General features: G+C 48.8%; 2 protein-coding genes across 5 annotated transcripts in view; one reads left to right on the forward strand and one right to left on the reverse strand.

The window, feature by feature from the left end:
• LOC123753850 (uncharacterized) overlaps positions 1 to 15,808 on the forward strand; it is a 490,864-nt gene that overhangs the window by 151,448 nt on the left and 323,608 nt on the right. The window lies entirely within an intron of this gene.
• The window catches only part of LOC123753931 (coiled-coil and C2 domain-containing protein 2A), a 227,823-nt gene that overhangs the window by 70,745 nt on the left and 141,270 nt on the right, over positions 1 to 15,808 (reverse strand). For all 4 annotated transcript variants that reach the window (XM_069321189.1, XM_045735932.2, XM_045735922.2 and 1 more), the window contains exon 19: positions 1,892 to 2,030. In XM_069321189.1, coding sequence (XP_069177290.1) covers positions 1,892 to 2,030 — 139 coding nt within the window. The remainder of the gene's footprint in view (positions 1 to 1,891; positions 2,031 to 15,808) is intronic.

Genomic DNA, 15,808 nt, shown 5'->3' on the forward strand with positions numbered 1-15,808 from the left:
GTGATGTTTGCTTGTTTCCTTGTGATTGTAGGGAGTTTCTACCTCTATGTTCGGTTTTTGTTTTAGTTTTTACCATGTGGGGTTTGTTTTGTTATGCCTACCTTTCTGGGTGCCTAACCCCGGTCGATGGCAGATAAGGAAAACCCCAACCACAAGGGGTTTTCCAGGGCCATTGCTCCCTGAAACCTCTCTGAAGGGCCAGGTTCTGGCGCTGGTCCCTGGTAGGTTTGAACTCCTTAGCTAATGTCCCGGTCTAATATAACATACATTAGCCCGATAAGCTCCAGGGAGCCGTAGGGGCTCCCCACAGAAAAGCAGTATGAGGACATGTTTAGCACTCCAATAAACAACATGAAAGGTGAAGATCCAGACAATTTCTTTATGCGGGATATTCAAACCCCTGTAAATATAACTGATATCAACACGAGCGCACTAAATTTTGAAAGAGAAATTGAAAACATGCCCATGCACTCGGCCCCAGGTCCAGACTCATGGAATTCAATATTTATAAAGAAATGCAAAGTGCCGGTAGCACAGGCACTCAGTATAGTGTGGAGGAAGAGCTTGGACATGGGGAAGATACCAGATGCACTTAAAGTAGCAGACATAGCGCCTCTACACAAGGGAGGGAGCAATGCATTGGCAAAGAATTATAGACCAGTTGCACTTACATCGCACATCATAAAAGTATTTGAGAGAGTGATTAGGAGTCAGGTCACCAATTTCATGGAGACCAATGACCTTCACAACCCAGGCCAACATGGATTTCGAGCGGGAAGATCGTGCCTCTCACAGCTACTTGAGCACTACGACAAAGTCACTGAGGCATCAGAAGAAAAACAGAATGCTGATGTGGTATACACGGACTTCGCAAAGGCTTTCGATAAATGTGACCATGGCATGATAGCACACAAAATGAAGTCAATGGGAATAACCGGTAAAGTAGGATGCTGGATACTCAGTTTTCTATCAAACAGGACTCAGCGAGTAACGGTCATCCATATAAAATCTAGTCCAAGTGCAGTTAAAAGCTCTGTACCTCAGGGTACAGTCCTTGCACTGCTGCTTTTCCTTATTCTCATATCAGATATAGACAAAAATACAAGTCACAGCTTCGTATCATCCTTTGCAGATGACACAAAAATCAGCATGAAAATTATCTCGGCTGAAGACACTGAAAAACTTCAAGCTGATATTAATAAAGTTTTTGACTGGGCATCAGAAAATAACATGATGTTTAACAGTGATAAATTCCAGGTACTCAGGTATGGTAAAAACAGGAAACCATGGTCAGAGTGGACCTTCCAGGCTGCTCCCTTCCCCGGGCCTGGAAGGAAGGAAAGGTGCCTGGAAGGAAAGGGAAGGTAGAGCTAATGAGGGGGGGGGGGGTTTAGTTGGACGAAGTTTTGGTTGTTTTCCGTGTGGGAGAGTTCTTTTAATAATTTGACAGCTTAAGTTGCATTTTTCAGCCAGGCAGTAGTTTGTTTTGATTTGTCTATCTTTCTGGGTGTTTCCCAGGTCAATGGCAAGATGATAAATTTTACATTTAAAGTGTTCATGGGTCATTGCTCTTTGAGCCTCTGAGGGGGGCCAGGTTCTGGCTCGAGGTCCCCGGTAGGCATACAAGAATTCTGCGACTGATGGCTACAAGTAGTGGGGCACTTAATCAGTAAGCTAGCATCAGGGAGCAGACGGGGATCCTCCACAGAAAAAGTTATAACCTTACCTTGCAATGATTTCGGGCTCAACGTCCCCGCGGCCCGGTCCTTGACCAGGCCTCCTTATATAACATACAAATATCCCAAAAGTCAGATTCTTCCTTAACTTATCCACAACTAATTATTGTAATCTTTATTTTGGAGACTGCACCATACATAATAAATTAACTTACCTGAAGCGGAATGACAGTTGCTGGTTCCATGTGGGGTTGGGTCCTTCAGCAACACTAGTGCGCAACACTGACCTCTGAAATGTTGCTTCAACAAAGGGACGAACCAAACTATTTCCTTCTATGACATCTATTGACTGGCCTGAAATCAACAGCTGTCTCAAAATTCTTGCAAGGAATTGGAAAAATAGACTGACTAGTTAAAAATATAAGTAAGTGCAGTACTATAAAACTGAAGTTAAGACGTCCTTAAAATTTTTAAACCCAAAGTTAAATTACAACAACAGACAGATACACAATGCCTTAAAATTGCTCTTCCATAGATATTTCTGGATCGGTTTCCCCGTTCAGTAACTCCCTTGGGCTTATGACACTGGCACACTATGGACACACTGGATACACTAGCTTTCCATGACCTTTGTTTCCCCACCAGAAACAAAGAGCATTTCAAACTGGTTTCTTGAGGTTATCTTGAGATGATTTCGGGGCTTTTAGTGTCCCCGCAGCCCGGTCCTTGACCAGGCCTCCACCCCCAGGAAGCAGCCCGTGAGAGCTGACTAACACCCAGGTACCTATTTTACTGCTAGGTAACAGGGGCATAGGGTGAAAGAAACTCTGCCCATTGTTTCTCTCCGGCGCCCGGGATCAAACCCGGGACCACAGGATCACAAGTCCAGCGTGCTGTCCGCTCGGCCGACCGGCTCCCACCGGCTTGCCCACATTATGGAGCAGAGGGAGTGTGTGCGTATTATAGATCACTCAATTACCAGGTGAACCACTTGCCAAATTAAAAGTTACAAAACACTCAAACACTCCTACCAAGTAATGTGTAGCAACACATGAATCACTAAACAACTTAAATATGTACACATTCATCTTCCCCTCATCTCACCTGACCTCAATGAGGCAAGTATCTCATACATTAGCCTGGAGCACTATTAGGTAGTTGTGGAGGCGATGAGTCACAATAACGTGGCTGAAGTATGTTGACCAGACCACACACTAGAAGGTGAAGGGACGACGACGTTTCGGTCCGTCTTAGACCATTCTCAAGTCGATTGTGTGACTTCAATCGACTTAAGAATGGTCCAGGATGGACCGAAATGCCATCGTCCCTTCAATTTCTAGTGTGTGGATTGGTCAACTAGGTAGTTGTGGCTCCTGCTCTGGCTGTTCTCAATAACCAGTCAAGTGGATAGCTTTTCTTTAAGCTTTATTGTTTGCTTGCTAGCCATCTTAAGTGTTTCTTGCTATCTCAGTCTGCTTAGGCTTTAGATTCAGAATTAAATTTCCTGACACCACTAACAAAGACTTGAAACTGTCAGTTATCTGCTCTGAGGTTTGCATGTTATTTCCTTCAGTTAACTCCTTGAGTCAACCTAATCAGGCAGTGATTTGGGACGTGAGCCACCGACAGCTTTTTAAGCAGGAATTAATAATTGTTGTAAGTGTATGGTGGTGCTCTGGGTCTGGACCTTTACACTCTTTGTGGAGCTTTGCTGAGAGAGGCAGTGGGTGTTGTAGTATTTTCGTTTATTTGGAAAAGGCAGACGTAGCTCCCTCGTCTCCTTTTTGGCTCCCAGAGCCAAACATCTGTGACCATCTCATGAACTACAAGGGACCTACAGTACAAGGAGCAGATACCAGAATTATGTTCCCTCAAAGAAGTGAGAAAGTTGAGGAAGTAAAGATTCGACACACCAAGAAACCTTGGCAAAATAGCTTAACCCTTTAACTGCGCAATGCGCCTGCAGGCCCAGGCTTCGGGTGCGCAACGCGCCTCCGGGTGTTTTTATTTTTCACGTTTCATTCAAAACTCCCGTGGCTACATGGGGTTCACATAAGCTTCCTCAGGGCTCTTGTAAACAGATGCCATCTTTAAAAAAATCATGGTCCACATTGCCGGGTGTCAGAGCCTCAGTAGTGAGTGAGCAACCAAGGCTGGCGCTCACAGCATGACCGCACAGCTCTGCTGTTCAGCGTGTGACCACAGCATTGCCTAATAATGTCAAAATATATATATAATCTGTATTATTTAGCCATGATAGTATTATAGAAGAGCCTGAGTATGATAATGACTGGGTAGAATGTTCAAATATCAGTGATTTAATGCTGTTCACGATGTTCACAGCGCTAGCCACAGCACCACAGCATTATTTCGTCTATCTAGGAATCTTCAAACAACTTCTTAGGTTCCTTTTCAAAATAAACTTGTGGTCAATTATTCATTTACAGAAATTAGTGACCAGGATTGTGGTTATAATTAGCATTGTGCATAGTATTGTGGAAGGAAGAATTTTGGTGAGGGAGGGAGAGAATTGAGGTAGCCTCACTGTGTGGCAGCCACTCTTGTTTTGCTCACCATACTAGCTTTGTGGTTCACTATGGGGAACACACATGTACATGGGTATATACAGTGTGTGTATATAGTGTAATAACAGCAACAGGAGTATGTTGAGTGGAGCTATGTTGGTGAGGGAGGTGACATCGTAATCGTAGCGTCGTCTGCTGTCTGCTGTGTGATTTCTCATGCAGTGTATGGTGGCCACTGTACTGTTTGGACACAATACCGGCTTATTTGCATAGTTCTGGTAAATAAAACATGTAAATAAGTATATATATAATGTGTAAATAGTGTAATAAAAACAATAACAGTATGGTGGGAGGAGCAATGTTGGCGAGTAAGATGTTGGAGTGAGGGAGGGCCTGTCTGGGTGTGGAGGCTCACACTCGCGATGTTCTGAATGTGTTGATGGTGAATGTATATATTGTGTGACAGTGTATAGTCTGTAAATAGATTGTATATATACATAAATTAGCATGATACATGGTAAATATGTGCAACATATGTGTACACAAGTGTCATGCACATAACACAGTGTCCTTGGACAGTACAGATGTTTTACTGCCATAATATGGTGTACGTGTTCATTATACATAGGATTAGCACGTAAAAACAAATACAGGGGTACCTCAGTTTAAGAGTTTAATTCGTTCCTGGAGATGGCTCGTATTCCGAAAACTCGTATTCCGAAGCTAATTTCCCCATAAGAAATAATGGGAAATGAATTAATCCGTTCCTGACTACCCCAAAAACCCCACATCAAACTAAATTTTTATACCTAATTCATCTAAATAAACCTACAAAACTATGTTCAAGTTATTTTTTACCCTTGCTGAGGACTGCTGTTGGTGTATGGAAGATGTGAGGAGGAGGGAGGAGGAGAGGTGTTACTGTTTGGAAGAGGAGTCTCCTTCCATTATAACATCAGGCAGTGAGGACTTCACTGGTATGCACACTCTGGCACATTTTGCCTGCATACCACTAGGACTTGCTTGTTTTACTAAAAATTTGTCTAAAGACACTTGTTTTTCCCTACATTTTAACACTTGTCTGTAGTAAGACATCACATTATCATTTAAAAGGTCAATGCAACGGCCTGCTACAGCTTTAACTGGGTGAGTTTTTTCAACAAAACTTTTACCAGGAACCAGCGCCAGAACCTGGCCCCTTCAGAGAGGTTTCAGGGAGCAATGGCCCTGGAAAACCCCCTTGTGGTTGGGGTTTTCCTTATCTGCCATCGACCGGGGTCAGGCACCCAGAAAGGTAGGCGTAACAAAACAAACCCCACATGGTAAAAACTAAAACAAAAAAACGAACAGAGAGGTAGAAACTCCCTACAATCCCAAGGAAACATGCAAACAAGCAAACATCACACTTTACTGCCGCGCCGATCGTCCGCGCAGCATTCCCTGCCCCGAGAGGGGGAGGGGGCAGCCCTGGACCTACCGTGCTGGCTGCCAAGCTTCAGTTTGGAAGCTAAGCTTCAACCAACGCGAAAAAACCGCTGACCGGTGGGAGGGAGGGTTGCCAGGACGCCTCCGGGGCTCACCCAGAAAATTGCATTTCATTACATTCAACGCTGGTTTTCTGTACTCACCTAATTGTGCTTGTGGGGGTTGAGCTTTGGCTCTTTGGTAGGGGAGCCTTTCTGTGGGGAGCCCCTATGGCTCCCTGGAGCTTCATACCCAAAGAGAAGGAAAAGAAAGGGCTAACCCGGGAGGCGGCCGCCACAAACTCCGCAACGCGAAGCTGAGACAACAGGATGCAACCTGCGACCCAAGGCAACAAGAACACACAGGAGCAGACCCGCATAAAGAATGGGCGGCCAAGAACCTGTGCGACCCTCAATTCCCTGCGCCCGAAATGAGCCCTACACGTCACCAACACAGCAGCAAAAGCTGCAAATGTCTGAACAGCACGGGCACAAAGACAGACCGCAGGCTGGAAGACTGAAAAACTCTGCGGACGACCTGGGAGACCCGAGCCCTGAAACAGGGAACGAGGGGAACCAGATCAAACCAAAGCGCATCCCCAGACACGGTATGCAGGTAACGGCAAAAAGTGCAACCAGACAACACAGGACGCACCCCCGGCCAGACCAATCAAGCATAAATAACCCAAGAACCCCTCCGGAAAGCAGCCGTCTCAACCGTCGCCAGGACGGAGAAAGGCTGCACACGTAGAAATCTACGACCAGTACCAAAGAGCAGAAACCTGAACCGAAGGGGCTACCACAAACTGAGAAGATAAAAAGGTACCCTGATCAAGGACCAGGATGGCTCAGGCGATGCATGAGCAGGCCGGAAGTGAAACAAAACAAGAAAGTGTACGAAACGGGGCAGATGTGACGTTCACCCCGAACGCAAGCCGGAGCGGCTCCGCCAGCACCGCACAAATAAATGATCTACCAGTTGGCATACAGAATTATATGAACATATTTGCTGATGATGCTAAGATAATAGGAAGGATAAGAAATTTAGATGATTGTCATACCCTTCAAGAAGACCTGGACAAAATAAGTATATGGAGCACCACTTGGCAAATGGAATTTAATGTTAATAAATGTCATGTTATGGAATGTGGAATAGGAGAACATAGACAACCACACAACATATATATTATGTGAGAAATCTTTAAAGAATTCTGATAAAGAAAGAGATCTAGAGGTGGTTCTAGATAGAAAACTATCACCTGAGGATCACATAAAGAATATTGTGCAAGGAGCCTATGCTATGCTTTCTAACTTCAGAATTGCTTTTAAATACATGGATGGCGATATACTGAAGAAATTGTTCACGACTTTTGTTAGGCCAAAGCTAGAATATGCAGCTGTTGTGTGGTCCCCATATCTTAAGAAGCACATCAACAAACTGGAAAAGGTGCAAAGACATGCTACTAAGTGGCTCCCAGAACTGAAGGGCAAGAGCTACGAGGAGAGGTTAGAAGCATTAAATATACCAAAACTAGAAGACAGAAGAAAAAGAGGTGATATGATCACTACATACAAAATAGTAACAGGAATTGATAAAATCGACAGGGAAGATTTCCTGAGACCTGGAACTTCAAGAACAAGAGGTCATAGATTTAAACTAGCTAAACACAGATGCCGAAGAAATATAAGAAAATTCACCTTCGCAAATAGAGTGGTAGACGGTTGGAACAAGTTAGGTGAGAAGGTGGTGGAGGCCAAGACCTTCAGTAGTTTCAAAGCGTTATATGACAAAGAGTGCTGGGAAGACGGGACACCACGAGCGTAGCTCTCATCCTGTAACTACACTTAGGTAATTACAAAATGAGGCGACAGTACAAAACATCAAATAACTGTAGTCCTGAAAACCCAAGAAAGGACAAGACAACCCAATGCGAAAGAGAAGTCAACGTACAAAGAGCAAGAAAAAGTGCATAGAAACACCAGGAATGTCATACTGTCGCCGAGACGAAGCTCGCAGGTGGGACACCGTCAACAAGGCCACCTGAACACCACAGAGATAGTGATACCCGTGTCAAAATACCAGACACAATGAGCCGAGGAGAAGGCCGAACCAGTCACGTACAGGACCGACCCTACCTGCCGAAAGAAGCGGAGCCGCGGGAAAACGCCTCGGGTTCGTTCACCTAGCAAGCAGCGTCAGAAAAGAAAGCTGGGCTGGCCACCATGGAACCATAAGGACTGCTCTCGTGGGAATGGGCTGCAACCGAGCTAGAACCCGAAGCAACAGCTGGACCGGGAGAAGAGGAACAGGTACCTCCAACTCGACCAGTCCTGCTGAAAAGCATCCACCGTGAACACCTCGCAGGTGGGCAAGGGAGCCACATAAAATGGGCGATGCCTACACCACGCTGACTCGAAGACGTCCATGGCCAGGAATCCATACGTCCTGCAAAGCCAACGAAACGAGTCGGCGACGACTGGCCAATCCGCGAACAGAGGAATGAACTGAGACAGCTGTCCGCCAGGACGCAGGACACACCCCGGACATGAACCTCACGGTTAGCCAAACCCTGAGAATCCAGCAAACTAGCCACTCTAAGGAATCAACCCCAAAGGTCAACACCTAAGAGAAACCCTGTGGTTCCGGCAAGAACCGCCAGAGAACAGTCCGAATGGAGCTGAATGGTAGAGCACCGAGTGACCCAAGCCCTCCGGAGCGCAAACCAGACAGCCACGAACTCCCGAACTGTGCTGTGAGCCCGACGGACGGGCAGACTCCACCATCCCCGGCCGACCTGGTGAGCACTGGTCACAAAGCCCCAGCCGAGAGATGACCTGTCCGTGAACACATCGAGCGAAGGCTCGGGGAGGAGCCAAGGCATGGAACCCCAAAAACCCCAAAGAGGAAGCTGGTGATGCAGCACCAACACAAGATCCCCGGAGGAACGAACCCAACGATTGCAAGAGCCGGAAGGGGAGTCTCCGAAAGAACGAAACAGACGCTGAAGCCAAACCCGACCCCGCGGGCAGACCAGCACGTCGAAGTTCAGACTCCCGCACAACTGCTCGAGCAACCCGGGACCCTCTCATGAACAGCCGAAGGCGGGACCACAGCCGCAGTAACACTTCTGGAGGGAAAGACAAGGAGTGGCCCAATAGCCCTAAACAAGGCCCAGGTCCGAACCCGGGACGGAAACAGATGGAATGGCCTCCAGATCACCAGGAAACCAAACCCGGCGATGTGGAAAGATCCACACCCCTGGCAAGCAGACAAGCGGACCGACTGGGAGCCCACACCAGCCAGTTGTCGAGGTAGGCCAGACACTGAATCTCAAGCAGACTCAGACAGGGAGGGCTCCAAGATCCGGTAAAGATGCAAAAATACACCAAGTACCAATTACAAAATAGAGAAGGCAACAAAAGCGGCAAGCCTGAAGTTCAACCACCAACTGTGCCAGAACCGGAAAACTGGAGAGGAACGTGCCAAGAATTAACCTGGAGGTCCAGGGCCACCATCCAGGCACCCGGCCCCAACAGAAGCCGGATAGGACACAACAGTCCTCCTCCGAGGGCATAGAAACCAGGGCGCAGATTGAAGAAGTCCAAAAGAACCGCAGATTCGAAAGGCCCATGTCTGCAAAGAGCATACGGGAACCCCAGACGGATGGGGTGGATCAACCACGCCCAACGCACCCAGTAAGATGACGTGACGTAGCGCAGGGGAAGAAGCCCACCCCGCCAACTCTGAACCCCCCAAATGGGGAGAAGCCGTCCACCGCCGCCACCAGAGGCCGGATGACAACCAAAAGTGCCCACCAACAGCGGGACCATACGAGAGTCAACAGAGCAAGCTGCTCCCCCAGCGCCCCGTCAACTGAGAAGGGAACAGAGCCCCTTCTGAAAGAAAAAGTACACATACACATAAACACATATATACATATCATGTATATACACATACACATACATATTCACATACACACAAGGTATGTTATACACACGTGCTTATGCATATACACGTGCACACAGTGTACACATGTACATGTGTACACACACACATACACTTGAAAAGAAAATTACAAGCCGCCGACCAGTGGGCACGCCGGCCAGGCAAAGAAGGCACAAAACTGAATCAAAAGGCCCACCTTGACAACAAAACTTCCAGCAGCAAAAGTCCCAGCAGGACCACAACACATGCCAATACCCAAAAAGGTCAGTCTGCAAGCCAGGAAGACCCCGGAACCCCAGAAGGCAGAACCGGGTCACACGAGGAAACAAAACCCCATGAACCCACAAAGGGGGCCCAAGAGGAAGAAACCTCCGGAACGAAACCAAAGAACCCAAAGGAACCCAGAATCAAACCAGGGGGAGCCCAAACCACGACATTTGCCGGCAGAGAACACCACAGAAAGGCAAAGCACAGCCCCCAGACAGAGCCCCCTGGAAAAACGGTCATAACAGACCAAAAATCGAGGGACAAGGTGTGGGAGCAAGCATACCAGCTAGGGGACACTGAGTTCAAACCCAAAGGCCCAGACCCAAAACAGACAAATTGGAAAACCCGGTGTAAAATCAACACCCAAATGTTCCCAGAGGAACAGGCAACGGGCAGAAAACACCAGAAAAGCAAAGAAATGACAACAGGAGAATAAAAACCCCTGAAAAAAGGTGAAAACTCACTCAAGAAGCTCGCTCGCACACCCAGTCGCATGTATACAAACCGCAACGCCGCCCTGGTGGCCATGCCGGGAAACCGGCAGACGAAAATGGCCGCCAGAACAGAGGGCTGTGACTGACGCTAAAGATACGAAAACACGCCAGCAAAAGTGGGAAGCTAGCAGACTGGATGGGCGAAAAACTCCGCCCAAAAGCAGAAAACCCAGGCAGGGCCAAACCGCCCCAGAACTGCTAGCAGGCATCCCCCACAGCCCCGGGAACCAACAACAGAGGCCCCGGGGCAGAGCCGTCCTCCAAGCCCTCCGCCCTTAAAGAAAAGCAAGAGTCCATGGGAAAGGCAGCAAGAAAGGGCCACTGGTAAGACCCAGAAGCCTTGGCAGGAGGAACCGGCTCAAAAAACCTCCGTCCCCCAACCCGAACAGGGCAGCCCTCAAAAACCGCCCGAGTCTCGGCCCCAACTAAACCCCGCCCCGATCCCGAAACCCACAGACAGTCCGGAGCCGGGAACAGTGAGGGAAAGGGGCGAACAGCACCTAACCAAAACGGGGTGGCCTCAGGGGCATCCGAGTGGGAAAGCAACCTAGCATGTTGCAGCAACCTAACCTAGCTTGCAACACGAATGCCGCTTGTACTCTGAACAGTAATAACATCAGGAGAGTACTGGAGAACAAGCAGAGAATCTCTCGCAAGACTCCGGATCAAGGTGTCAGTGACCCAACAGGCAGCATGACGGAGGTAAAAATGGCGACTGTCACCTGGAGACAAGGGCATAGCAACCAACGAGCCCGTACAAGACGGGTTGGAACCCGGAAGACACATTCAATGGTCCCCCGAGCCCAGACAGGGGTTTCCAGGGCCCGTAGGCTGACTGCTACGGGAAGCCCGGGCAAGGTGTTGCTAACCGGTTAAGAAACCCAAATATAACAAGAGGGTAGAGGATAGCACTGAAAACCCCTGCGATGTGTTCAATCACGGGGGCCTAGCAGAGGGCCACCAAACACTACCAGTGGAACTATAGCCACACTAGGCACACCCCCACCAGGCAAATGAAAATAAAAACAAAAGAAAAACCCCGCAAAAGAACACCGTCACCAGAGGCAACAGGAACCGGCCGCCGCTTAGGTGGCAGGCTGTGCAACACCTTGACGCCCTAACCAGCACAATACCAATCCCTACCCAGGGCCAAACAAGGGCCCCAAGCTCCAGCTGGCCCCAAGGGCGAGGCAAATGCCGAGCAGCAAGAACCTCTATGGGAACGGTTCCCGAACGCCCCAGGGAAGATAACCCTGTTACGCAAGGGCAGTACTCACAGGGCGCTTAGGGAAGTCAGCCACTAAGCACATGCAGCCCCGGCACTGATGAGGTACTCCTGGCCACCGCACAACACAACACAACACACGGCAGTGAACGCCACACAAGGCAAACACCGCCTAGGAAACTAAGGCCAGAGAAGTGTCTATCCCGGTTGACATTAGCTTACGAACTGAAGCTTGGCAGCCGGCGCGGTAGGTCCGGGGCTCCCCCCTCCCCCTCTCGGGGCGGGGAGGGCTGCGCGGACGATCGGCGCGGCAGTAAAGTGTGATGTTTGCTTGTTTCCTTGTGATTGTTGGGAGTTTCTACCTCTCTGTTCGGTTTTTTGTTTTAGTTTTTACCATGTTGGGTTTGTTTTGTTATGCCTACCTTTCTGGGTGCCTAACCCCGGTCGATGGCAGATAAAGAAAACCTCAACCACAAGGGGTTTTCCAGGGCCATTACTCCCTGAAACCTCTCTGAAGGGGCCAGATTCTGGCGCTGGTCCCTGGTAGGTCTGAACTTCTAAGCTAATGTCCCGGTCTAATATAACATACATTAGCCCGATAAGCTCCAGGGAGCCGTAGGGGCTCCCCACAGAAAAGAAAACCCCCGCATAGGTATCACAACCACAGGAGGAACAGGAAACACGGCCGCCGCGCTATAGGTATGGGTGCTACGCAGCACTGATGCACCCCAACCAGCAACACCATAATCGCCTATTACCCAGGGCCAAACAAAGTCCACAAAACCCCAGCTGGCCTCAAGGGCTGGGTAAATATCGAGCAGCTGGAATCCCAATGGAAGTGAAGGCCCCAAGATTCCTAGGGATGGCAACCATAGAACCTAAACGTAGTACTTACAGGATGCTTAGGGAAGGCAGTCCTTAGCTCAGGCAGTCCCAGTACACTATGTTACTCCTGGCCACCGCGCCACAAACAGCAGGAAAACACCAGAGATGCACAAAATCCAGCATGAAACTGAGGCCAGAGATGACAGCCATCCCTAGAGCACTTCAGCCTACAAACTGAGGTGTGGGGCAGCCGGCGCGGGGCTCCGAATTTCCTCCTCCCCCCTCCCGGGGAGGGGGAGGGCTGTGCGGACAAGCTGCGTGGCTGCGGTGAATGACGTTTGCTTGTTTCCTTTGTTTTCTTTTTGCAAGTTATGTTTCTCTATTCGGTCTTGGGTTTTTTGCAATTTCCTATCATGTGGAGTTTGTTTTGAGGTGCTTACCTTTCTGGGTGCTTAGCCCTGGTCAACGGCAGATGGAATACCCCGAAATGCAAGGGGGTTTTCCAAGGGCCATTGCTCCCTGCACCTCTCTGAGGGGGCCAGGGAGGTTCTGGCTAGTGGTTCCCAGTAGGCAGAACTCCACCGACTTAAGCCCCAGACTAATATAGCGTATACGAGTCTGATAGCTCCAGGTAGCCGAAGGGGCTTCCCACAGAAAAAGCCAGGACCACACAACAAACCAGGAAGCAATGCATGCACCTCAGACATTAAAAGCTAGGACCATAAAAGCAAATGGACCCCACAGGACATAGTCCAAGGATAGCCAGCATTTAGCTTAAAAGCAGTGGGCCATGCTTTTTTTTATGTTGGCATAGCACAACTGCGTTGTGTTATGCCACCACATCAACAAGCAGGATCTTGGAGTTAGCAGTGGGTTGAGGCCCCAAGACAGCCTGGTGGCAGTTATCAGTACTAATGGGTTTATGCTAGAATAATTCACTTGTTTTGCCGGCATAGTTGCAGAGTACTGAAAGTCCGGAACCCAACCACCAAAACGGGGCAGCCTCGGGGCAATCGGGGCCGCAAACAACCAAGAACGACGCAGCAACCTACACCCAGCAAGCAACGCCGCAGCCGCCTGCACCCGATTATCATGACCAGTGGCCTGGGTGAAAGAGAGCACGTACTGACAACACTCGTCGTACGACTCCGGGTCACAAGAAACAATGACCCAACAGGCAATATGGCGGAGGCACAACCGGTGAGTGTCATCCTGAGACAAGGCGACAGAGCAACCGTCAAACTCGCAGGACGCGAGAGGGACTCCGGGGACACACCTATAGGACCACGGAGCCCCCGTGGGGTTTCCCAGGGCCCTTAGCCGTTGGTACACACTAAGGGAAGCCCAGGCAGGGTACCGCAAACTGGCGCCCAGGTCTACCAAGAAACTGCTAAAAGCTGAACCCCCGGGACGTGTCCACTCACCGGGGCCAAGCGGGGAGTACCACCAACAGAAGAAATTGAAAGAAAAACACCTAGAACAGGAATGGTGGACCATAAAGGCAGACCCCACCAGGCAAAAACAAAAGAAAAACCCCGCAAGAGGACACCATACCCAGGCGGAACAGAGCTAGCCGCTGTTAATGGTGAAAACTAGCTGTGCAGTACCCCGCAACCCTACCAGTGACGAAAACTACTACCTACCCAGAGACAAGCCAGGGCAACTAAACCCCAGCCGACTCCAAGGGCGGCCCAGTACTGAGCAGTAAAGGACACAGCGGAGGCAGAACCCAAGGTGACTTGTAGAAGGTGGCCCCAAGGGGCAGTACTTACAGGGCACCTAGGGAAGATAGCCCTAGGTGCATGCAGCCCAAGTACTGTGGAATCTTACTCCTGGCTCACACCCCACCGGTAGAGACAGTCCACACCACAAGGCACAGAACTGAAACAAAAACCGGAGCCAGAGGCACTCGACCGACCAGTAATTCCATCAGCCAAGAACTGCCAGTTGGATCTCCGGCGTGGAGGGTCTGGGGCTCCCCCTTCCCCCTCCCGGGGAGGGGGGGGGGTTGCGCAGACGGTGGCGCGGCGACGTGATGACGTCATGTTAGTTTTATAATTTTGTTTGGGGAGTTCTGTCCACTCGTTCGGCTTTCTGCATTATTTTCACCAGAATAGGGGTTTGTTTTGGGGCGCCTACCTTTCTAGGTGCCTGTCCTGGTCGATGGCAGACATAGAATGGTTCCAATCACAAGGGGGTTTTATAGGCCATTGCTCCTCGTGCCTCTCTGAGGGGGCCAGGTTCTGGCTTGTGGTCCCGGTAGGCAAGAACTCCTAGCACTTTGACTGATGCCAGAAAGTTATACATATCCACTCAGCCTGGATAGCTCCGGGGAGCCGACGGGGCTCCCCCCAGAAAAATTCCATTTATTGTCCGAATACAATGAGAATTGTTTCAAAATGTGAACCAATTCTCTTTCCATTCTCAGTATACCCCACATGACCTCCTGACCCTGCCGTGTGGGCACCCACCCTCGCTGGAGGCTCACTGTTCTCATGACCTTGCTCGTGACAGAAGCAGCCTCCCCTCGAGTCAAAAAGTTTCCCCATTCCGGTTATTTTATCTCGAGTATTTGTTGTTACCAGTTTTATGAACACTTTAAATTGACTTCCAGATGAATACTGATCAAGAACAGAGCCAATCTATGATGAAAGCATTGAAAGAAACACATGAGGGAAAAGTTATTGAGTGTTCATCGAAAGTATAGGGAAGTGAGACTTATATGTTTTTATGTGCAAATATTCCTTTACAGCATTTTAAGGTGAACAATTGACCAAATTGAACAATGTAGCACGAAAATTGAGGTGAGAATGCTGAAAACAGAATAAACATTAGTGTGTTGCGCTCTTGGGCAACACTTGGGCTACCTTGCAGCGAGCGGTGAGTCTAAAGTATCAGAAAGTGAGATTTATATGTTCTTATATGCAAGTATCCCTTTATAGCATTCTATGGCGAACAACTCACCAAACTGAACGAAGTAGCACAAAAATTGAGGTGAGAAAGCTGAAAAGAGTATAAACATTAGAGTGAGGTTGTGTGCTCACGGGCAACGCTCAGCGGACAGTTGTGTGGCATGTGTGGCGGGTCGCCCGCTGGGTCAGCGAAAGTGTTAATTAACTGGTATCTGGTTCAGATAAGGTTTACATGTTATCTGACCACTGATTTGGTAATCCATAGATGGAGTAAATAAATAAACAAATGCCAATGATGAACAGGGCACAGGCTAGATAAAGTTTCCAGATTATATGAGCAGTGCTCGAATAACTTGAAGATAAACTGAATTATCTGAATTCCTTGATCAACTGACCATGTTGTTTATTAGTCAGCCTTAATTAGTTCAGATAATTGAAAGAATGTTAAGCTTATACAGGATCATGAAAAAAATAA

The sequence above is a fragment of the Procambarus clarkii genome, chromosome 1 (assembly GCF_040958095.1).
Source record: "Procambarus clarkii isolate CNS0578487 chromosome 1, FALCON_Pclarkii_2.0, whole genome shotgun sequence".
Lineage (NCBI taxonomy): Eukaryota > Metazoa > Arthropoda > Malacostraca > Decapoda > Cambaridae > Procambarus > Procambarus clarkii.